The sequence below is a fragment of the Notothenia rossii genome (genome assembly GCF_949606895.1).
Source record: "Notothenia rossii genome assembly, chromosome: 3".
NCBI classification, from domain to species: domain Eukaryota; kingdom Metazoa; phylum Chordata; class Actinopteri; order Perciformes; family Nototheniidae; genus Notothenia; species Notothenia rossii.
The window spans coordinates 84,821,210-84,845,370 of record NC_136901.1 but is presented as its reverse complement, the minus strand read 5'-3'; the positions used below and the strand labels follow the sequence as shown (position 1 = coordinate 84,845,370).

At 40.6% G+C, this 24,161-nt stretch overlaps 2 protein-coding genes across 4 annotated transcripts in view; one reads left to right on the top strand and one right to left on the bottom strand.

Annotated features, from left to right (window-relative positions):
- The window catches only part of fgfrl1a (fibroblast growth factor receptor like 1a), a gene marked incomplete at its 3' end in the record, with an annotated part of 60,420 nt that overhangs the window by 14,860 nt on the left and 21,399 nt on the right, over window positions 1–24,161 (bottom strand). Inside the window, exon 3 of the mRNA XM_079671339.1 lies at window positions 14,073–14,345. Coding sequence (XP_079527465.1) covers window positions 14,073–14,345 — 273 coding nt within the window. The remainder of the gene's footprint in view (window positions 1–14,072; window positions 14,346–24,161) is intronic.
- LOC307031944 (uncharacterized protein) lies at window positions 19,203–22,872 on the top strand. 3 transcript variants are annotated; one of them, XM_079669544.1, is made up of 5 exons: window positions 19,203–20,925; window positions 21,115–21,352; window positions 21,531–21,597; window positions 21,802–21,840; window positions 22,136–22,872. In XM_079669544.1, the coding sequence occupies exons 2-5, from the start codon at window positions 21,274–21,276 to the stop codon at window positions 22,548–22,550; spliced, it is 600 nt and encodes a 199-aa protein (XP_079525670.1). In that variant the 5' UTR covers window positions 19,203–20,925; window positions 21,115–21,273; the 3' UTR covers window positions 22,551–22,872. The 3 variants fall into 3 exon arrangements, with proteins under 3 accessions (XP_079525670.1, XP_079525669.1, XP_079525668.1); XM_079669543.1 differs by having other exon boundaries at window positions 21,090–21,352; XM_079669542.1 differs by having other exon boundaries at window positions 21,046–21,352.

Sequence of the window (24,161 nt, the reverse complement as noted above, 5' to 3'; positions counted from 1 at the left end):
GTAAGTTACTGTTCAAGAGTAAAATATGTCATATTTATAAATACAAATACTAGTTTAATGATGGAATTTAAACATGTACTTAAGTTCTTCAACTCCACTACATTGCACAGGCACCCTTTTCCATATATATTTATTGATAACTTCAGTTACTATTTAGGAGATTTAGAATAATTAAACAACATATTAATCATCTAATAACTGATAATAAATTATTGTAGGCTAAGATACCTGGCAATATCTAAAGTTAATCAAATCAGCTCTACCTTTACAAGCTTCAAAAATAAGGTGATGACCAGAATAAAAAAATAAAATCCATCAATAATCTAATATATTGTAATAGGATTCAGAAATGTAACAGTGACCTGAGGAATTTGGTTACTCAATTTAAAGTTATACTTAAAATATAGTACTTTAACTTAAGTAAGAAAGTTAATTAAGGCAATACATTTTGAGTGGAAAATATGCTTTCAAGCATTAAAGAAATCTGATTGAACAACTTTACATAATATACATCTTGCTAATGTATAACTGCTTTTATTGAAGCACCCTGATGCAGTTAACTCCACCCACCCAGTAAAATAAATCATCTCTACACATATATAACACGAACATAAATATTTAAAATGTCCTAGCCTCTTAGTGGCCCTTGCCTGCCTACCGCTGTTTCAACCGTGATCCCTGCAGGAATTTTAGAGAGGCTTTAAAACATGTCACACTTCAAAGCAACTGCTGGACCTCTGAAGTGTTGCTATTTCATCTGCATGTCCACAAATGTGTGCAGGAGTTTGTTTTCTTTGCACATGCTTGGATGTATGATTGTTTCTGCATAGATCTGCTGTACTAAAGTGCCCATGAGGTTCTACACACCCCTGATAGATGTGTTTTAGTGTATGTGTTGAGAATATGCGGTCGTCTCACTGAACTTCAAAGAAGCTGGCACACTCTGCTGTGAGAGGCTACATGCTGACAGGCTGTCTTTGATGAACAACTATTTACAACAATGTAAAACCAACCCGCTCATCACGATGCGCCGCCGGGGCCACGTCTCAACATGACTCACCTGGATGCCTGCTTTGTTCATCTCTCATTTGTGTTACTCAGAGCTGTTTGTGATTGAGAAATACAGAAACCTTAAAAAGCGGCACAAAGTGGGATGCTGTGTTTGTGTAACTCACCTCCGATAGTGAATGAGAGCTGGAAGACATTCAGCAGCTTGCATGTGTTTGGTCTCACAGTGAAGGACTTGTATTGAAACTGGGTAAAACTGAGTATTTACTGTAAATATTGTTCATGTATTATGTAGTGTCCTTGTGTAAATAGGCAACACACATGTCTGCTAGGCAATATACTAAATCAATACCATAGACAATATATAATCCGAGATGTGATTACTGTCTTCTCTTTTTATAACTCCATAGAATTAAAAAAACATCTGTCTGGTAGGACTCGTCATCACCAAAATCACACTCAAATTAAGTATACTTTTTTCAAAGAACATTTGAATTATCACTCCCCCAAACGTTATAGTGGGCAAAATTAGTTCAGTCCTGTTAATGACCTACACATGGTGTATCAGTGTTGTATTTACCTATCAAGTGATGTCATTTTCTGAACTTAGCAGACTATTCAAGCTGCTCTAATATTTGTATTTACTTGCATTTTTGAACTTCAATCTCATTGAATATTTTGTGAAGTCACAGATAATCAACCTTACAATGTTGTCCAAATATTGGTGTTGATGTATTTGATGAAAAATGTCATTTCAACACAGATTTCATCAAGCCGTACTCTCACGTGAATGTGTTTAGCCCAAAGTCATCTACAGGAGGGAATCTGATGCCTTGAGGCAGAAAATCTTTCTCATTTGTGTTGATTTACATACTTTAAAAAATGTTTACAGGAAAACCAATACCATATTCATTGTGTGTCAGAGCGGCATTTATGTTACCACATGCTGAGTCCTAAATGGATATATGCAGAATACAGTAGGAGTAGAGTAGGAGGAGAAGGGTCTGCGGTGACTGAGAGCGGCTTAACTCTGCGGTTTGTTCTCGTTGTTTGACGACACGACTGACAGCATTGACACATCCTCCGCTCTCCCTTTCTTTCTTCTCACTTCTGTTTCCACTGCTTGTGAGAGCTTTGGTCTTCAGGCCAACTAAAGTTATAGCCGAGAAGCGAAAAAGGACACACTCGATTCGTCACGGCGGCTTAGACCCGACCGATGTTGGCATGAAGCGTCAGAACACCCAACGAAACAAGGCTCGCATACAGAGAAATTGAGTTAGGATGTTAGCGCTGAATGGAATCATGGACTATGTAACTCTAGATTTGGAAAAGGCATTTAAAAGGGCGTCAGATTTGGTTTGCTTGCCAAAGAGCTACAGTATGTGCAAACAATTAATTCAATATTCTGAATTCAGATAAAACAGCAGTACTAAAAATGTAGCCTAAAGGCAGTTACAGAAATACCAAAAAGAGTCAGAACAGATGAATGTAGAGAAGAGATTGGTTGTAGCCACAGTGTGTGTGTGTGTGTGTGTGTGTGTGTGTGTGTGTGTGTGTGTCTGTGTGTGTGTGTGTGTCAGTATCAGTTTACAGCATGCTGTCACACTGATCAAACTCCAGGCTGATAGCAGAGGCGCCTCAGACCCATCGCTGTGTTTTTCTAAGAACCATGGGGAAGAAACTACATACACACTCACACACGGCAAAAAAAAAGATATTGTTCATGCTTTTATGTGAAATATAATGCAGTGGAATGCACATCATACGAGTAAGCACATGCAGACACACACACACACCTGATGGCTCTGAACAACAGCAGCCTGTTCGAGCTCATTGCTTGTGACATTGTCTGTTTCAAATTACATATCATTTCATTTGATATTTCTGTCAACAGTCATTTTCTGTAATCAGTCATTTTTGTCTGCCTCTTTCCCCTCAGCTATGCTCAATGTTTAAAAACACAACGCGTTAAAAGGATATTATCAAACTTGCTGGAGCTGAGATATGGCGTGGTGGGAGTTTTAAAAACAACAGTTTAGTCTGCCCGCCTTGTACGACCACATGAGAAGAAAACATTGAATAGCCAACGAGGCTTTATCAAATCCAGATAAAACACTGGCTTTGGGATACATAGCTGAAACTTTGATAAACCTTTTGATAAGAGGAACAAGTTTTTCCATGCCGGCTGCTCTGAATGCGAGCGTTCTTCCGTTGTATCCCGCCTGCTTGTTGTCAGTGAGATGCCAGATGTAACTGCTGGAATCTGAAGAGCGGCAAAAGCAGAGTGAAGGGGGGAATCTGGGAGCATAATTCGCTCTTCACGTCGTCATTAAGACATCAAAGCGGCTGCAGCAGGAGATACAGAGCTTTTCAGCGCGGGCCCAATGCATTCTCTGGGAGAGGAGTAACGAATGAGATGGAAGAACAGGAGAGAAAAGAAAGAAAGGAGGGAGAGGGAGGAGGAGGAGGAGGAGGGATATTGCGTGTTGAAGAACCAGTCTTTGCCTTTGATGATGGCGCAATAGCGAAGCGGCAAAAAGCAGACAAAAGTTTCTAAAACTTCAAAAGAAGCCTTTTTGTAGCGCAGGTCCGCGCTCTCTTTCTGCTGGATTCCTCCTTTCTTTTCTCTCCCTCCGCTCTTCAAACATGTCTTTGCTAATTGCCAGACCCTGTCCTGCCCTTCGCCGGCTCTCATCTCCTCAGGTCTATTCAGCGGGGGGGTTGTTACAGCGGGAAGGCCTAATAACCCGCTCGGAGCAGACAATGGAGCCTGCAGGGCCAGCGACAGACCCCAGCCCTAATGAGAAAAGACTCCTTGAGCGAACAAGCATGTCTGTCAATAGAACAGCCTATTATTGAGTTACAGGCTGGGGGGTAGGGGCAGTGTGTGTGTGTGTGTGTGTGTGTGTGTGTGTGTGTGTGTGTGTGTGTGTGTGTGTGTGTGTGTGTGTGTGTGGTGTGTGTGTGTGTGTGTGTGTGTGTGCGCTTTTCTCCGAAGCCATGGGTGCATCTGTCTTTGTATGTTAAAAGTAAAACTAAAGACTGAAGTGGGAAATAAAATAAGAATCCAAATGATAATTTTGCCGAGTGTGTTTATCTGCATGTGTGTCTGCCTTAGTGTGTGTGTGTGTGTGTGTGTGTGTGTGTGTGCGTGTGTGTGTGTGTGTGTGCGTGTGTGTGTGTGTGTGCGTGTGTGTGTGTGTGTGCGTGTGCGTGTGTGTGTGTGTGTGTGTGTGTGTGTGTGTGTGTGTGTGTGTGTGTGTGTGTGTGTGTGTGTGTGTGTGTGTGTGCGTGTGCATATGTGTGTGTGTGTGTGTGTGTGTGTATGTGTGCGTGTGTGTGTGTGTGTGTGTGTGTGTGTGTGTGTGTGTGTGTGTGTGTGTGTGTGTGTGTGTGTGTGTGTGTGTGTGTGTGTGTGTGTGTGTGTTGCTTCCTCCTGAGGGTAACAATAGTGAACAGGACAAATCCTCCAGAGCGCATAATGGCCACTAAGCTGTCTATTCAGAAGTACACAGCTCCCCTGCTAACTGCTCTGATCAGACACGAACACCCTCACTACACACCCCTCTACCTCCCTCCTAATATGTCCTAGATCTTTCTTATTCTTTTTCTCCTCATCTATCCATCCGTCCACAGGGCATTATCACAGAAATATAGTATATCTGCGTTAGAAAAACTCCTGTAATGTATTTATCTTGGTTCCAATTATCTGCAGTAATACCCACATTTTATCAGAAGATGTGATTGATTTCTTTTATTTATGTAGACAAATCTATCTTTCTATCTTTTGACTATAGGGTAGTATGGCTTACTGCAGTTCTCAAATAGCAGCAGGCAAACATATTTGATAAAGCTGAAATGTGTGTCAGAATACCATTTCAAATGCAATATTGTCGTGCTACAGAGAAGTCCTGGCCTAGACATCATACTCCATAGAATAAAAAAAACATCTGTTTGCTAGGTGTCATCACCAAAATCAGATGTATTTATCTATTCCTAAGAGTGATTAGGTTTTAAAGAAGTTCTGACCATCTGTCGCGCAACAATTCCCCTTACCATCTCTTCTTTCATACCAATCATCTTTGCAGTGTGTGTGTGTGTGTGTGTGTGTGTGTGTGTGTGTGTGTGTGTGTGTGTGTGTGTGTGTGTGTGTGTGTGTGTGTGTGTGTGTGTTTGCACTGATGAGGTTTTGGAGAGGTTAACCCCTTTGCAGTGAGAATGCAGAGTATGCAGGAGGATGCATAGTGAAGGGGAGAAGGACACATCTACAAGCACCACTCTAAGAGCAGCGAGTGTCTCCTTGAGAGGATTTGTTGATGACTTCAACATTTCTGAACTCTCTCTGCTTTAACACCTCATGTTTTCTTAGTTGCTTCATCACTTGCTTCATTGCTAAAGAATTTATAAAAAACCAACAGAAATTTGAATATTATTAAGGAATTAGCACTAAACTGCAGATGTTGTTCCTTCTGATTGTTTCTTGTGTATGTCCTTTTATTGCAGGTTGCTAAAAACCCTCCGTGTCTTTGAAGGTAATACTATAAGATTTGATGTCTGACTTTATGTGTGGATTAAAAATACTTAATTTAATACCTTGCTTAGAGAAAAGTAAACACTTTATTCCCCCACAAATGTGTATTCTTTAGTAAAATACGTTGAACTTCTCAAATTTGAAATGCTGTTTGGACAACATACAATAACTAAATCTTATCTAATTAACACACAGACAAAAGTGTTACAATTTAAATATAAACATACTTTTCAAAAAAGTTTACTTTACATGATTTGTGATTATAACATTTGGTCCATTATTGCCAAAAATTCTCTGTATCGTTTTCCCCTCTCCCCCTTCTCTTTCACTCCCCCTTCTCCTCTTCTGTTACTGTTGGACTCACATCGAGAAGTTTGGTATTAATTACGTTAAACAAACTGAGGAACTGAGATGCATCAAGGCAGCCCACATCCTCAAATATTCAGCTTTACTTGTATTTGGGGACACAGCATACTTCACGATATAAGTAATAGTGCACCAAATGGCCCATGTTAAATTGTGCTACATTTGTTACTTATCATACTTATATGTCGTGCTCAGAGGATGCCCACTATGCCAAAACACACACTGGGAAGTAAGGAAACACCTCATATTAGCTGTGGGAGAGTTTCTGTGGAAACGCAGAGTGAAAACACGTTTTGCTTTAGTCTTTGAGCACAGCTGGCAGATAAAGGCAAAAACTACCCTAAAACCAAATACGAAAAGGAGATACACTGTAGTGTGAGGAGCAGGCAGACCAACCAACGAGGAGTGTACTAAGAATTATTTAAATGGATTTCTTGATTTGTATTTTTGTTACTTCATTTTTGTTATGACTAAAAACACAGGTGATGCCAAGTGGGTAAAAATGGAGGCAGACCTGAACAGATATGTTGTGTCACAAACAATTTTGATCATTTGAGAGAACACATTTGATTGGAGTAGCTGAATTGAAAAAATGTCAAACTTCAAGGAGAGACATTAGCATATAAACTATCCAAAATCACATAATTCGTGTGCTTTCACTCTGTTTTCGGGTGGATTTCTTCTTCAAAATGACTGCTCAGGTCCTCGAGGAAAAAAGGCCCGCTGACTGACAGATGGCATCTCGTATGGAGAATTGAAGAGTAAGCTAGCAGAGGGTATTTAAGATCCATTAGGAATCTATGGGACCTTGACTTGGCATACAAGAAGTAGATTTAGGCCATACTCACACACACACACACACACACACACACACACACACACACACACACACACACACACACACACACACACACACACACACACACACACACACACACACACACACACACACACACACACACACACACACACACACACACACACAAACACACACACACACGCAAATGCACATAGACAAATGTAAATGGAGCATGAAGGCAAACAGAAAGGGAAAGAAAGAGGAGCTGAAAGACGCTTGAGAGGGAAGATATCTTCTCTTGGCTGGTGGAGTGACAGGAAGACTTCCACAGGGGGGTTTGAGAGGGAGAGAACAAGAAGAAGAAAGAACAATAGGCGCTTTCACACCGGAGTACTTTTCCAAGGAATAGTTCTGATAGTTCCTGGGATTTTGCGTTCACACCAAAAAGATCTGGAACTAAAACTTTTTTTTGCGAACCATTTCACCCCTTTGTAGTCCCTGCTAGAGAGGTGGTACTTTCCTGGGGAGAAAAAAGGTTCCAATTTCTGATTGGCTGGGCGGATTGCAAACCACGCTCGTAAAACTCGGAAACGTTTTGTGAAGCCGCCATTGTATTTGCTGGCATTAGCATTAGCCCAGCGCACCAACGGAGAGAGAATAACTTATGGCAACACAAAAGAAAACATGGGAGAGGTGGAGATGAGGAAGTGTTGGCGCTTCTGGCGATTTACTCGGAAGGCTTCAGTAGAAGCTGCTGGGAGTCCCAGCAGCTTCTACTGAAGCCAGTCCCCATCTCCGGGGACTTCCGGCCGGGGACTTCGGGTGGCAGTATACGCCGTGAAGTGGTTTGCGGCCTGCCAGTAAACCCAAAGCAGAAGAAGAAGAAGTGACGTCAGCGGCATCATTTGCGTAATCCTCCCTCAGGGAACTTATTCCGGTGTGAACGCGATCTACTAGGACAGTTCCGGGACTAAAGAGTTCGGCGGGACTAAGTACTGGGAACTAAGTACGGCAAAGTACTTGATGTGAAAGCGGCTATGGGAGAAGGTAAGAGGAAGGATAAAGGAGGTGAGGTTAGAGGTGATGAGGTGCAAGATGTGAGATGCAGTCTTGGTGAGGATGCAATAGGAGGGCCTTCAAAAAGTTAAAGGGGCCCCTTCCTGTAGTGGGTTGTATAGGCTTTTGTGCATGTAAATGGTCTAAAGGATATATATTTTGTTGTTTGATGTTTTTTATACTTATTCGTCCAGTATTTCATTTTTTAACAGTGCACCTATTAAACAAGTGTTGTTCAGATGCTGTTGAGTGTTTACTTTCTCACAGATGATGTGTTTTGTATACATATCTCCTGTGTAGAATATAAGAGTGACATCTCTACCTGTTAGGACATGGGATTATACAAAACTTCTAATCCTTATTGTTTTTTGTTCTCGGGACCTGTTCACATCTTCAAACTGAAGTCAGGAAAAAAAACATTTACCATATATTTTCTTTCCGTCTCTTTGTCCCGTTCACTGTCTTTCCGTGTCTTTGCTTGAAGTGAAACGAGGCAGAACGAGAGGATGTGGGACAGACAGCCGTGAAATGGAGGCCAGGGCCTCTGAGGAGTGTGTCCACATCTGTCTGAGATGTGTGTGTGTGTTATTGTGTGAGTGCATGGAAAAACAACTAAATGTCTTCCTGTCCTGTCTTGTTGATACGTATCGAAAGATACAGCACATATATATCTTGGTACATCTGTGTTTGTCTCAACTGGACTCAACAACAACGTGGAAAACAGATTTTGAAACTGGACTCTGTTCTTTCTCCCCCTTGTCTGTAACTCCACATTCCCCCCATGCACTTTCATATGAACACACACACACACACACACACACACACACACACACACACACACACACACACACACACACACACACACACACACACACACACACACACACACACACACACACACACACACACACACACACACACACACACACACACACACACACACACACACACACACACACACACACACACACACACACACACACACACACACACACACACCAGCATGTTTACATCTCCTTTGTCCCCAGTGCCGCCCTGATTTCCGGAGGAGAGGCTTTGTTTACTTCGATGTAAGGGCGGCACAATGTTATCAGCATAACGGATCTGATGCAGAGTGATAGAGAATACATAAAGCTTTAAACTCACTCTCTCTAACTCTGGCGTAATTCCTCCAACTCTTAATAAGGCATTTATTAGATGTTGTGAAACTCTGATCAGTGGTTTAGCGGTTATGCCTTCAAGTTTAAAGTTGGATCGTCCCTGAGTGCTTCTGGTCTAAGATGCATATCAGGTAATCACAATATAGTTGGTTTAGCTCTGGCTCCTTTCTTTTTTTAGTGGCTCCCAATGTTGGAGGTGCCATGGTGCTGGAAGAATTGACACATTTCTTTTAAATTGTACTATGTGTGGGTTTATATCACAACAAGTAGGAAATTGTGTGGGAGAGAAACTGACCTTTGGGATGTTTAGCATCCTAGTACTAGGATGGGTTAAATATGTGTGCTGTGTGCTCTGCATGTGTGACCATTAAAGAGGGGTTCATCCCTCCAATTCTATTCTACCTACTGTACATGGACAAAAAACCGACATAACACACTACGGGAAATGGAAAAAACGATAAAGCGTAATAAGCTGAGTATTTAGTATATTTTTTCCAGGCAGCAAGAAAGAGTCAAAAGGAGAAACACAGGAGAAACCTGGGATTTGATTCAAGGTTAGTGAAGGCAACACTATAGTTTAAGAAGAGGGGGGCTAAACCACTCGATGATTTCTTTTTCATGTTCTGCAAATCATGATTGAGACCTGCCTGGAAAAGAAAATCCCCTGTGAGGCCTCAAACCCTCGAACTGAACACCAACCGAGCGGTTCCTGAAAACCAGCGAGCTGCAGCTCCAGGTTCACTCCATGCATTTTTCTGCCATTAGTGAGAAAGTGCTGTGTGTGTAACCTGAGCAGAAGAATCTGGCGGTAAGAACGCTTAACCCATGCACGCACACACACACACACAGACAGAAAATAAAGCAAGACAGGCACAGCTGCCCTGGTGTGTTTGTACGTAGGTGGGTGAGGGTTAAGTTGTGTTATTTGAGATTTTAAGGCACTGTGCAATTACATGTGTGTGTGTGTGTGTGTGTGTGTGTGTGTGTGTGTGTGTATGACTCATACCAATTAGGCTGCAAACCTTGGCCACCTCTACATCCTCTCCAGACGAGGCACCAGATATCTAAATTAAAAACTGCGTAATGTGAGAAGACAAAAACAGAGGAGGTATCAGGCCGTAGGAACTGAGGGATCCAGAGATGATGTCGGTCTGCAACCTGATCCGATGTGTGCGTTTTTGGCTGGAAGACAGCTGGAGTCTCACACATGCAATGCAGTTCAATGGAGACGGAATAAACCTGAATGAAGGAGCGTGATTTGCTTTCCAAGAACTGGACTGAAGCAACATTCTTTAAACATTTGTCCTGCATGCAACTTCACATTGAATTGTCGTGGCTTACAGGATTGAGCCATGTGACCTCATGGTGTCAGTCTGTATTAAGTGATAGTTGATCTTAGTTGCATGTGGCAGTGTTAATCCTGGCATAAAACTGCAGCGCTCATAGAATCATTTCTCTGAAACAATCCTCTACCAAGAACTGCTTTGTGTGTATTTTCCGTTTGTCACGTTCCATCTCGCGCTTCCATTTTTCTTATTTCAACATTCATTATGCATATGCAGCTTGATGACTATAAATCATGCAAAGGCTCATTCATTCAGACATACAGTATTTCTATGTTTGATATCTTTCTCCTCCTCTCTTTCCCTCTTTGTTCGACAATTATGACCAGATGTCAGCTTCTGAGGTTGGGCTATTAAATCATCACAAATCATCACAGCAGTCACCTAGAATGAACCTGCATGCAAACACTCACACACCATCAGACACAAGTGAGTTGATGAAGATTTTCATTAAAACATTTCCTTCTCTCTTACGCATAACTTTCTAAATTAGCAGAAGACACGCTCCCATTGTTATCACATCAGTTTTAAAATATCATTTTTCATCATTTACTTTTCATGGAGAATGAAAATAATTACAAAAGATTGACAGGAGAGAAAAATTGATTGGGAGAAGAAATGAGAGCTTTCTTTGCGAACAGATTTTTTGAGGACATTGATGTTTGTTGAGCATCACAACAAAATCTCTCAGAGTTTCTCTTTACTGGTGGTCCCATAAATCTGCATACACCAACGCATGCATACACAACCTCTCAGATAAACAAGTATACACACACACACAAAGACTATTTACTCACGCAAACATTTGCCAACCTACACACGATAAAAGACTTCAAAGAATCTTCTAATCTGACATAAAAAGCCTGCCTTCACACAAACGCCTCTCCATCACCCCCCAACCACAGGGCAGCGGTACAGAGGATGTTTTATGGCAATCAAATTGCTCTTACGTCCGGGGGAAAAAAATAGGAAACTGTGAAAATATTGAAACAAATTAAAGCGTGACTGAGGAAAAACGAGCCGGCTGACTGAAGATGGAGGAATGAGTGCCGTGATTGAGCGTTAATAGGAAAAAGGTGCTAAAGATATTGAGAGTTAGAAATTGAGAGGGAAAGACAATAAGACGCAGGTGTGGGCTCATTACTGTGAAGCGCAGCGGCCATAGAATAATTACAGCAGGACCACACAGGAGAAGAGAGGAGATGAAAGCAGGGAGGAGGTGGAGGAGCAGGCAATGCAAAGCAGCAGAGAGAGAAACTCAGAACAACTGCATCCATGCTTTGAACATCATTGGCTATGCAGATTGTTCCAGCTATGAAAACACGCTAACTGCCTCTCTAAGGAGATGCCATGGCATGATTCGTGGCTTGTATTACAGCGAGGGTCCTCTCTGAAAGTTAACCCAGTGCAGCACTAAGTGTCTCTGGGTGCCATTTGTATAATCTGTGGTAAAGTTGTCATGTAGCCTCTTATCTTGGATAGCATGTGGCAATTCTCTTGATCCCAGTTTGAATGGGATTTGGTGAAATGACATGTAAACGTTTGAGTCTTAATACCCTTTTTTTTTAATTAAAGTTTTGTTTTTTTAAGGGTATTTTTAAACAGAATGTTTTTCATTACGTGCTAAAATAAAAGCTCTGGAGATTAGGTATGAAGTTTCAAATACGATTATTTGTAGAAAATGTTTACCTAAGTTCTTCAATATTTATTTTCAAAGTTCATTAATGGACTTTGGAACAGCATTTGAAAGCACAATGTCCTTTCAATATCTATTTAATAGCTGTTGTGGTAAATATATCAGAACATCTTCCTCAGCAGGCTGAGTTTGCCCCGCTGTCATGGGAAAATGTTTATGTAAAGATGAGTACAAACATTTTAAACATCTGCAATCTGAAATGTTACATTTTGATTGAACTGAGCAGATACTGGCCTCTAAGGTTATTTTGTCTAAAACACCTTTACTTTGGCAGGTGCATCAAAAGAGCCCAATATTGCACCTATCTGAAGGTTTTAAATGTACATTGAAAGCTTTCTGCATGTTTGGATGGCATATGGTCAAAGGATTACTTACTGTAGAGTCCTTATTTCTGTTGTTAAGGTTAATTCTTCGAGTTCAATGAGACCAAAGTAGCTCATGAGGGTTCACTCAATTCATTGCTTCTGAAGCACATGTGTGCACGCATATATGAAAGTGAATGAAAAGGACGGTGAATGAGTGTGAGTGAATGAGGGAGGGAGGGAGAGAGAGAGGGAGGGAGGCAGCAGCTGTCTGCCTGGATGACCTCAGCTGCAGCTGCTGCTACCCCCCCGCCCCGCTGCCCTCTGTATGCCAGCTCGCCTTTGAAGTTCATGTCAATACCGATACAGCTCTGGATCACAGAACGATAATGATTACTGGAGAATAGAACGCTTAATTTATGGCCAATTATCCAAATAATTGAGCTAAACATTTATATTTGTGCACCTGAAATTGGATGGCAATCTGACAGAAACAGAAAAGGTACTTTCAAGGATGTTTCATTTTTGTGGTTTAAGCAAAAGTTGTATATATAATATTCTAGATATTGCTACATCTATACCAAGAAAACAAGCATTGAGTCTTTTTGTAAACCGGAAAATTTGAGAGTTTTTTTTGCCAGCAGAATTCTTTCAAGATTCCCACTTTGGTAAATTAATATTGGCAGGTTATATCTGTACCGCAGTACTTTGCACAAGTCTGTCTTTGAAGTGCCGACGGCGGGCATAGAGATATTCTCTGGAACGCTGGAACCTGACACACACATGCACACACGCACATACTGTACACAGACACACACGCACAGGATGGCATGTAGACAAACACATGGATTGATGCACACACAGAGGGCTGTAGAGACATACACACACTGATTTGCACGTGTTAATACGCACTGACACGCCGTTGACCCGCCAGGTATTTTGTTTACATGGAAGAAGTTAAGGGAAGAAGCTATTTGAGTCTCAACTGTATAGAAACAAGACGTTTGTCACAGGGTATAGCCACCACTTTGGAAAAAAACAAAGCCCAACAATGTGTCTTTCATAGAGACATGGAAATGGAGACACACACCCACACACACATTTCCTGCTCATTCATAATCATACAGGAACACACAAGAACAACAATTGTGGTCAGACACGTGCACAAAGCATAACAACCCAGACAAAAGCAGCGCTTCATTGTCTGGGGAATTACACAGATTTGATTACTGTATAATGGCCCCACCAACCAAACCTGGCTAATTATACCAGTCGAAAGCATACATATTTACACTGAACTGGCATTGTATCTTCTCCAGCTGTCTTTAGTGTCTGTCATTTGAATTTAATTCAAGGTTTGCTGTTGTTTATGTTTCATAGTTTGTTTCTTTATTATATTAATGTTATAATTTATAAAAAAAAATATTCTTATGTCCCAGAAACTCACACAGCAGAATCAATGCAAGCAAGCCAGAATGAAAAAAGAGTAAAGAAAAATAAAGCCCGAAAAAACAGATGCTAGGATGGAAACCGTCTGTAATCGTACAAACACACGCGTAAACACAGCCCCCCACTTTTTCAATAAGAGACTAGTAGTGTAGCTTTCTTGTTCAATCACAATTTTGAAAGTTTGAAAAGTGTCACACAGCCCGGGTCTCAACGATGTTAAAGATAAATCTTCCAAAAAGTTGTTTGATCGTTCTAAGTAACATATTAAGTCCAAAGTAAAAGTGATTTTAGTACCAATCCTCAAACTAATTCAAATGTTGATATATGCGTCTCATTTCACAGTCACATTGTTTTTCACTTACCTATAACGATGAGGGTGTAGTTGATGTTCACGCTGCCGAACCCGTTGGTGGCCTTGCAGATGTAGGTCCCTGCGTCTTCAGGCTCCACCTCTTTGATCCGCAGACCGTGCTGCAGCACCCTGAAGCGCGTCCAGCCGCTGTGGATGTTGCGGCCATCTTTGGTCCACATGATGAGCGGCGGGGGGTCTCCCTCCACGGGGCAGGGCAGCTTCATGGTGCGACCCAGACGGACGCTCTGCCGGTGGGCCACCCGCTCCGACACCCTGGGAGGACCTGGAGGGTAAAAGAGGAGAGAGGGAGTTATTGAGATGGTCAAACTATATGTATTGTTATTGACATTATAGACACCTCCTTAGGAAAGTGTTTTCATTTCCTATCAGAAAAGTTTCTGTTTTTTTCAGCAGCAGAAAAATATAGTTTTTTAATCTGGCTAAAACTAGGAAAAAATATGAAATTGTAGACTAATTATTATCCATAATGTTAGCACCAACAGATGTTTCCTTTGAAGGTGAATCTGATCCACATTGGCAGAGATACATCTAAAAATATATATCATTTAACTTCCTATCAAGGGCTGTTATTCATCCATTGTTACTCGCTTGTATTCAGGTCCACCTTAAATAAGGTTGCGGCAACTATGAAATGTCAAAAAGTAGTAAATAAATTCACATTGAAATTCCTTGAGGGCAAAGTGACCTCTTTTTTTATCTCTATTCCAAACGCCCAAATGTTGCCTTTACAATCATTTAGGAAAGATGCTAATTCTTAATGTTGAGAAAATGCAAACAGAATTATTGGTATTTTTCTTCATTTCTGTTTGACGAATGACTTTTAGGTGTGTTGAGAGACGGAAGTATTTAAAGGGAAGTGGGTGTGTCAACAGGTTTAGGATCAAGGTTACAATGAACGCTTGTAAATGCCTTTTCTTCACCTCCATGTTTGCAGCTACCTAATCTTTTTCATTGCTATTCTCCGAACCAACGAAGCATCCATTCCAAATATGGCTTTTAACACACACAAGGTATCCTCTGACCTTTAAGAAGATTATCATGGCTTAGCTCAAACATTGACATTTTATCACAGACAACAATAGAGTGCCCAGGCAGCAAACACAAAGCCAAGCTGATATCAACGGAGATGTCGTGGCGAGACATAAAATCGGGCGTGACCTTGACCGCTCAGTAGCCGCTCTGCTGTGAAACGGCACACTAGGAAAACAGAGGGAGGTGAAGGAGCCGGCTGATTGACTGGGGAAGGTGGGAGGAAACTGTGGGGGTGATGGAGAGAATAAATAAGCAGCAGGAGAAAGAGAGGAAGGTAAGAAGAGAGAAAGGGAGGAAATTGGGGAATGAGGGAGGATGGAATTTAAGGGAGTCCGTCTGAGAAGAGAATGAAATATGGCCGAAAAGGGGAGCAATAAAAAGAAAGACAAACAGGAAGAAGCAGGAGGAGGTATAGGAGTTAGCATGGTTCACTGCACGTCTCCATCTCATTACTCCTTCTGCCTTAAAACAATACCCTACAAATATAGCTCTAAAAACACACAATAGGCCACCTTATAGCGAACAAAGTGTCCTAACAGACACATTGTTAGGGAAACACCACAGAACGACCCACTGCAGGTCATGTCAGTTTAAGATTTAAAGGAAGGACAAAGGCTCTGTGGATTTGAACAATGGCCCAGATAGAGGCTTATCTAGATTACATATAGGCTGATAAAGATTAGTAACATATCAACGCAAATATAAACATTCAAGCTGGATTTCATTTAGGGCCCCCTTTCTCTGATACCTTCTTATCACACAGAGTTAACACAGCCAGATAGATTTAATTTGCCCTTGTGAAAATGGGGTTAGTATACAATGACTATTGTGTTGTTTCTAGAGAGAAAGAGACGTTGGGATGTGGCCACAGGTGAAGAATAGGTGATCAGTAGAGGAAGAGTTAAAAACCCAATATATTTGAGCCCAGTGAAGCACATGAAGAGGCTAACCCTGCCATTAATGAACGACCAACCCTACCTACTGAACAACTTTGTGAAACCAAAAGGATAATTGCAGCTTGCTAGAACTCCATTTGTAACATCCAGCTTCAAAGCACTTCTGTGCCAAATTCCCCACATGTATACATTAAAATAATTCTTGTTTTTTTGAGAATAGATAGACTTACACAAAACATTACATTGCATATTCCAGTGTTCTCCTGTTTTCTAACACCTCTTGAAATGATCCCACATTGTAAAATGAAAAAAAATAGTTAAACCTTGAAGTTGGTCTGTAATGTAAAATGGAATTTAACATTACATTTTATTGAATTGTTTTCTCTTCAAGGTTAAGTTTGCTTATTTAAAAAGCTGTTTAAAACCTGTCTGGCTGACTTATGTATATTTCTTTGGGATAATAACTTGTAAAACATCTCCCTAAGTGGAATAAACATGAAAAATGATCTGCTCCACAGATGGCTTGTAGCACTAACCTATATGCATATTTGTTTTTTGGATTGTCTTTACAGAAACGTGTTTCCCCCTTCCTTCAGAGTCTCAAACTTCAGAAGATTCAAAGAAAGACTCCCCATCATTGGCCCAGCTGTCAATTGTCACCAAAACAAAACAAAGCTTGATTTACTCCACCAATGTGCAGCTGTGGATGTCTGAGATGAATAAGGCGAAGTCGTGGACATAGAGCTGAATAAAACAGAAGAACAGCTACAGTAGTCTTCTAGCACTTGCTGTTGTTTTAACAGGCGAGCAGGAGGTGGACACAATGATGGATGGATGCTGGGTAAATGTGTGAAAACGGCATTAGTCACACCGAGGAATTCACGGGAGCTTCTCCTCCCTCTCTCTCTCCATGTGTTCACTCAGCTCTATGGCTTTCTCATCAGGGGCCCGACAGTTCACTTCTACTTCTCCTTTTCTATACCTCCATTTCTTTTGATTACATACTGTATATCTCCTCGTTGTAAATAATCTCCTTTCTAACTTGAATTCCTGTCCTATTTCTTTCTTTTCGTTGTTGTCCCTCTTTCCCCCTATACGAATACCGTTTAATGTTCCTATGTTTTCTTTCTTTATATTTCTCTCTTCTCATTTCTTCCTCCAACAGATTGAAATCTCATTCCTCTGAACTCTCTCTACTCCCCTGCTACTTTTCTCTTTCTCTCCCTTAACCCCTCGCTTCCCATTACTCTCCTCCCTCCTCTCTTCTCTACTGTCATCGCTCTTTTCCCCCTTTCTCCCTGCACTCTCTTTTCCTCTTTCATCACACTCATTCGCAACCATCCTCTTCGTTCAGTACCGTATCTTTTCTTTCTCTCCCGTGTGATTTACTGGGATCTGCACTCACACATAACTTCCCCAGTTTCTTCCCCAGAGGATCGCAGGAGCAGAACCTCGAAGTGAACCTTTAACTTTCGACAGTTAACCTCTCTACCTCCCCCTTTTCTTCGTTTCCTCTCTTTCTCTATCCGATGAAGGGAACACAGACCAGCAGCCTCCTTTCCTTCCCCTCCTCCTCCTCTTCTATGGTCCATGACTGAAGTAAAGTCTTTTAAAATGTGTCTCTAGGGGTGAAACTGAAGAAAGTAAAACATCTATCCTACTCTTTAACAAGACAAAGGGTCAGTGTGTGGGTCCTATATGTGCTGCTGAGTGGTATGCTAAATATAATCAAATCATTCTCATCACACTCTTTGTTTTGTTGTCTGTTTATATACTGTTTAGAAAGCCTGTGTCTTTGTACGTCTGCATGTGTGTCTGTGGGGAGGAGAATAGAAAATTGCAGGCCTTTAAAACGTTGGTCTGTTTAGTCCATTTGGGGCTTTACGGCGCTCCCTTGCCTGTAACTGTCTCCCCGAGACAATCTGAAGCACCTTGAAGATTGTTTGTGGGCCCCCAGACACACACAAACACATTCCACGCTCCGCCTCCTTCTCCTTATATGCAGGGCGTGTGTCGGTAGATTAGGCGTGCACGTCTGGTATTCTGTAGCCCTAATGACAGGAAAATACGACCCACGTCAGAAACACACTACTCCCACAGAGGCAGCTTCCAGCCCCGAGCTGCACATCCTCTGCATGGATGGTAGCTCAAGGCCAAATAAAGCAGGAATCAGTCCACATGTTCTGCTCTCTTACTGGTGACTCACAAAAACAACTGTGAATGCAAAGCTTGAATTCCATAAAAGGAAAAGTTTGAGATTTTGGGGACTGCTTAATCCCAATCATTTGTTATGATGCTGGAGGAGTGCACGCCTCCAGATCCACCAGCTTCAAGACCATACATCTAAAATATTGTTTTAAGCTAACTCAAGACAGCGCCCCCTAAAAATATTGTTTGTAGAGCATAATGGATTTTGTAACTGCTATTATTGTTTGTCTTACTTCTGCTTGGTGGGAAATCGTGCTCCAAGTTTCAAACAGGATGTTTAATCATCCTTCATTTTTAACTGTTTGGCAAATTTGCATTACTAAAAGTTTGCCAAATGTTCTATTAGAAGTTCCTTTTTCCAGAGTTAAGATTTGACTGAGTTATGACTTTACTAAAAAAGGTAGTGGGGTTTTTCACTCAAATCCACCTCACGGAGTATCTTTGCCTCACATTTGTCTGGCTCTGTCATCGAGATTAATCAACAGATATATATTTTGTCGTCACACTCAAGTGCACACAGACTGTTTTTCTTGCTTTGGCCAACAAATACTTCTAGTAAACCTTTGCATTTTCACACGGTAACATTAGCAGATATAAAACACTAAAGTTAAGCATCAACTCATGTTTTCTTTGGTTCTGTTTTCTTCTTTGAAAATTAGAAAATCATTTCCAGCAAATGTTAGAGCAAAGTGCTGTTTGTTTAAATCACTCACTAATGCTTTTCACAGACTTTTCCTTGAGGGAAATAAAATAAGCAATGCCATAACTGTAGGATTGGTATCATATTTTACATTAGAAGGAAAACTATGAACCATGAAAGCAAAGCATGCAACTACTTTGTCCTTTTTCTAGAGTGCTGAAAAAATGCCCACTAATTTAGTCAATTGTGTGTGCGTACTTTGGCAGTGTGTGACAGCCAGGACTGCCCTTTATGTTTTGGTTTTGGATGGAGAGTTTTTCACTTTTTAATGCCCTTACCTTGGTCTCGTGTCATCCATGTTTCACGGAAAACTCATGGATGACCATGGTCATCCATGGACATCCGTGATCTGTCCATGGTGGGTGTCCATGGTATGTTTGTCCGTGGTTTGTCCATGGTCATGAAACATGGACAGAACACGTACTACCCGCCTGGCCGTGAACTGACCATGATTGTCCATGGTCATGAAACATGGAAAAACATGTTCACTTGTCTGGCAATGAATTGACCATGATTTTCCATGGTCATGAAACATGCACAAACATGGACAAATCCTATATTATTTCCATCCATGAAATATCCATGATTTTCCATGGTCATGCAACACGGTGAAACATGGACAATCACTGATATTTTTATCCATGAAATATTCATGCTTTTCTGTGGTCATGAAACATGGTAAAACATGGATAGAATTCTGATATTTCTAACCATGAAATGATCATGTTCTTCTGTGGTCTCAATGTTGAATGCAGATCAAAGATATTGGTGCCAATCTTTTTGTCTCAGTTCTGACTCTTTTTGTTTGTCCTGGAGTAGTGAGTTACACAGGGCTGAACTGGGGATTTATGAAAAATATGAAGGCACAACATACAGTATTTATAATAGACACATTTAATTTATTTCAGAATGTACAGATAAATGTAATGTCTGATCAAATAACATTAAATATGTGACCTACATGTTCGTCAGCAGAAATAATAAATTGTTTGCAAATATGACATTAGCAATACCCCTGCCAACATGAAAATTAGGGTTTGGCACGCACTACATATTTAGGATTTTTTTTTGGACATGTGCTCTATTTACCTGGTAGACTGACATTGAAAATGTAAACAACAGTGCCAATTTCATATGAATACAATAAGAATGTCAGAGAACAGACAGTGGTACAAAACTTAATTCACACAATTACATGAAAGGTTACAATTTTGTCAATACATGGAAACATTTTACAATATTGGACTCCCAAGTAGAATCCTTGTCTGCTTTACCAAAAACAAGACAGAACCAGTTCCCTTACTTCAATATGAACAAATATAATTAAGTGTGCCAGATATATCTTATATTAAGATATATCTTATATTAAATCCTTTTAGAACCTCCTTACTTATACTTCAAAAATAACATAATCATTTAATAGATTTACACTTAAAACCTTAGTCGGACCGCGAAACTTTGTGGTTAGACTAAAAGTAGAAGAGGTCAAATGACCAATTCTACTGAGTGATGGCGTTTAAATGTCCGCTTATATTCACTCTTTAAATATTAGAATTTTTTAAAAACACAATAGAAGTGTAACCTGTACCAGAAGTTTTTTAATGTTCACGGTTTGATCTTTAGAATACTTCTTTATTTATTTACTTTAATATATACCACTCCAACTTTACTCTTACTCTTATATAGATAAATACATTTAGGGTGGAATGAGTTAAAAAATAAAATATATATTTTTTAAAAATCTAAAAAACGGATTTATATATTTTTTAATTTAAATACACTGTCTTTACGGACATTTGGTATATTATAATTTGCTTGCAGTTCATGGAGTAACCACTATGAGTGCTAATGGTCATGTTACCTTTAATTCCGCCGTTTTTGGCGTCACTTCCGGGTGGCGGAACAGCCACTTCCTGTCTAGCGTTTACATAGGACGGCAGCTGAGAGAAGACTCTGCTAAAAACCTTTGACATCCACATTGAAATACTGATCTTTCAACGTTGAGGGTGAGTACATTTGATTATTAACATATCAGAGACCAGAAATATGATCCATTTGAAGAAAAATAAGTTTTTAATATTTAAATAAATAGATAATCTCACAAGATGGCGGCCGTTTTTTTCCAGTTGCATTTATTTCAGATTCATATTAATAAATTGATCATTTCAAGTCGGGAGGGTTGATATGATCTTTAGAGGGTTTAGGTTTTAGATACAGCCACAGCCCATCGCCTCAGAGGAACACAGTACCTCGCTGCAACCGGTCATCGCCCAGAAAGGCTGCACCGTCAGCACGCAGCCACAGCCAGTCGCCTCAAAAGGCTGCAACCAGATGCAGTCGCTCACCTCCACAGCATGGCACAGCCTCCCCCTCTGCTCACAGGAGACTGGAACTGGGGTCGCCATCTCCAACGATCACCAAAAAGAAGCACAGGTAATATTAATATTATATACATATACATATACATATACGTATATGTATATGTGTGTAAATGAGAACAAAATGTAGCACACTATCATTGTGAAAAGATCTATTAGGAAGTTTATCTGCTGATAAAACCATGCACAAATATGCAGACTGAACTTGATAAATTTCACACATACCTTCAAAGGTCTAGTGTTGAACATCACTGGACTTCATTGGAGTCGACTTGGAAATATCAGTCATAAATTGAAAAGGTAAATTACTTGCGCAGTTCCAATTGACTGCAGCCAGAGACGTGTAGAAGACAATCAGCAAAATGTTGTTTAAAATCTGTTTATTCATTATTTTAAGATGGAATGAATATTGATACCAGGTGAACATGGTGAACCTTTTTGTATACTGCTTCAACTTCACACATTACCTTTTAGGTTCTAGTTTTTGGGTATTTGTTTTTACAGATCTCCCTTTGCAGCTGGAAAGGATATCAATGTTGCCCAGTAAGTTATTTTAATTATATATATTAATTATATATATTATTATATATGTTATATATATTTATATATATATATTTTTTTATATTGTTAACAGATACAGATGTTCCCTTTTTATAATATACTGTTTGCTGGGAAGGAAAATAATGTGGTTAATATTATATGACTCCAAAATAGTGTTTACACATTGTCTGATATGGCAGCAAATTATATATTTGAAGACTGTGGTAGATGTAATTTTTGTTCCGTCTGTATTGTTTTTACTTCGGCATTATATTTTTAAGCAATCTTTCTTTTTCAGACTAGCCAAGAACCTGTACGAGCTGCAAGGTCAGTTTGCGGAATCACAGGAGAGTATAAGGAAACTCAAGAGAAGAGTTCGCGAACTGGAAAAGAACCGCGAGGGGCGTGTGGCAGTTTGTGAGCCACGGTACAATGGCAACACCATGGAGGAGCTGCGTGCAACTGTCGTCTTGGAGACGAGCACCTTCAAAGCAGCCAGACGGCTGCTGACACAGTTGTTCTCCAAAGACGATCTCCTCAGCCACAGTGTGTCCGGGAAAGCTCCCAACCGGATGACTCCACCAAAGCCACGATTTCCGGAAGATAAGTTCCTGGTATACAAGGACTTGATGCGGGGAAGCTTTCCCGAAATGAAAGACAAGGATATGGTGGAGAAAGTGCACCATGTGCAAAAAGGCTTAAAAAAAGTGTGAAAACTGACTTAAGTGTACATTTGGGAAGAAAATGTATGTTGTTATGGTGAACATATATCTGGCACACATATTTCTTCATACAATGTCATATGTAAGTAAGGGAACTGGTTATGTATCGTTTGTGGTAAAGCAGACAAGGATTCTACTTAAATGTTATAAATACTGTAAAATGTTCCCATGGATTGACAAACCTTTCATGTAATTGTGTGAATTAAGTTTTGTACCACTGTCTGTTCTCTGAGATTCGTTAAAAAACATCCTGTGTAGTATTTCTTGTACAAGAGTGTCATGATAAGATATTAATAAACATTTTGAAATGCAATCTTAGCACATTTATATCTGTAGACTTTAGATGCAAGTTAAATTTGTCCTGTCTGTAGCCCCCCCTCCCCCCCCTGGAGCATTATGTGGACATTATGGTAAGTCTTGTTATATACAACCTTGGTAACAATTGACCAAATTGGTAAGCTTTCTATAACTTCAGGGGTGGAACACCCATGGTCAGACCATGGATATCCATGGTCTGACCATTGACCATAATATTGTCCATGGACGTTAAATGGCACCATGGTCTGACCATGGACATCCATGGTCTGACCATGGATGTCCATGGTCTGACCATGGAAGTCCATGGTCAGACCATAGATGACCATGGTCTCTCCATGGACATCCACGGCCATACTATTGCAAGCCTCGATAAGACCATGGTTGTCCATGGTCAGACCACGGACGTTAAATGGCACCACAGATCAATCACGGAAAACCACGGTTAACTATACCATGGACAGACCACGGCTAACCACGTCTTTGATGTCCATGAATTACCGTGGTCTGTCCATGTTTCACTTGGCCGTGGGTTTCCATGATTCATCCATGGTGCCATTTAACGTCCATGGTCAGACCATGGTCAACCATGGACAATATCACGGACAGATCACGTATGTCCATGGTTAATGTCCATGGTCTGACCATGGTCTGACCATGGACATACATGGTCTGTCCATGATCCTGAGACCAAGGTAGCGCTCCTCTGGTCTTAGAGTGAGATGGGTCTGCAGAGTCCAACACAACGTTGTTGTTGGCAGGGAATTGAGACTGGAGCGAGAGGGGAGAGCGAAGGAATGCTTTTGATGGAGAACACTTAACAGCGGGACGCAGCGTTGATGTACTGCACAAGGTAGAGGTGTGTGTGTGGATGTATGTGTGTGTATGCATGCTGAGTTATGAAAGACTTAAGTACTGAGAGATAACAAAGTCTTCAAGAGGTCATCATTATTATTGGATCATTTCTTTCTCTCTTGCACTTTTAAATAAGCTCAGGGTTAATAAAACAGGCAGGGAATCCTCCTTGAATGTGCTTCAATGAAAATGTGTGTGTGCACAACTCAAATTACCCAATAACAGTAAGTCGGCTATTTGCGCAACACTTTCTGTAATCCCCCCGTTTTGTTTCTCTATCTGAATTCTCTTTACAGGCCTGAATCCTGTTATCACGTCAATACCCAAACCCTAAATTGATTTTGACCAGTTAGATTGATCGTTGCGTGACGCCACATTAGCTGATCCAGGTTTATGAGTGATTCTTTCTGCTTAAACTGACAGATTTAAGGC

What these genes read in the sequence shown, in the direction of transcription:
- LOC307031944 (XM_079669544.1), top strand. Translation starts at nt 21,274, where the DNA reads ATGGCACAGCCTCCCCCTCTGCTCACAGGAGACTGGAACTGGGGTCGC. An exon ending in ATCAGTCATAAATTGAAAAG is followed by an intron (nt 21,598 to 21,801) that starts GTAAATTACTTG and finishes TTGTTTTTACAG; the next exon opens with ATCTCCCTTTGCAGCTGGAA. An exon ending in AAGGATATCAATGTTGCCCA is followed by an intron (nt 21,841 to 22,135) that starts GTAAGTTATTTT and finishes TTTCTTTTTCAG; the next exon opens with ACTAGCCAAGAACCTGTACG.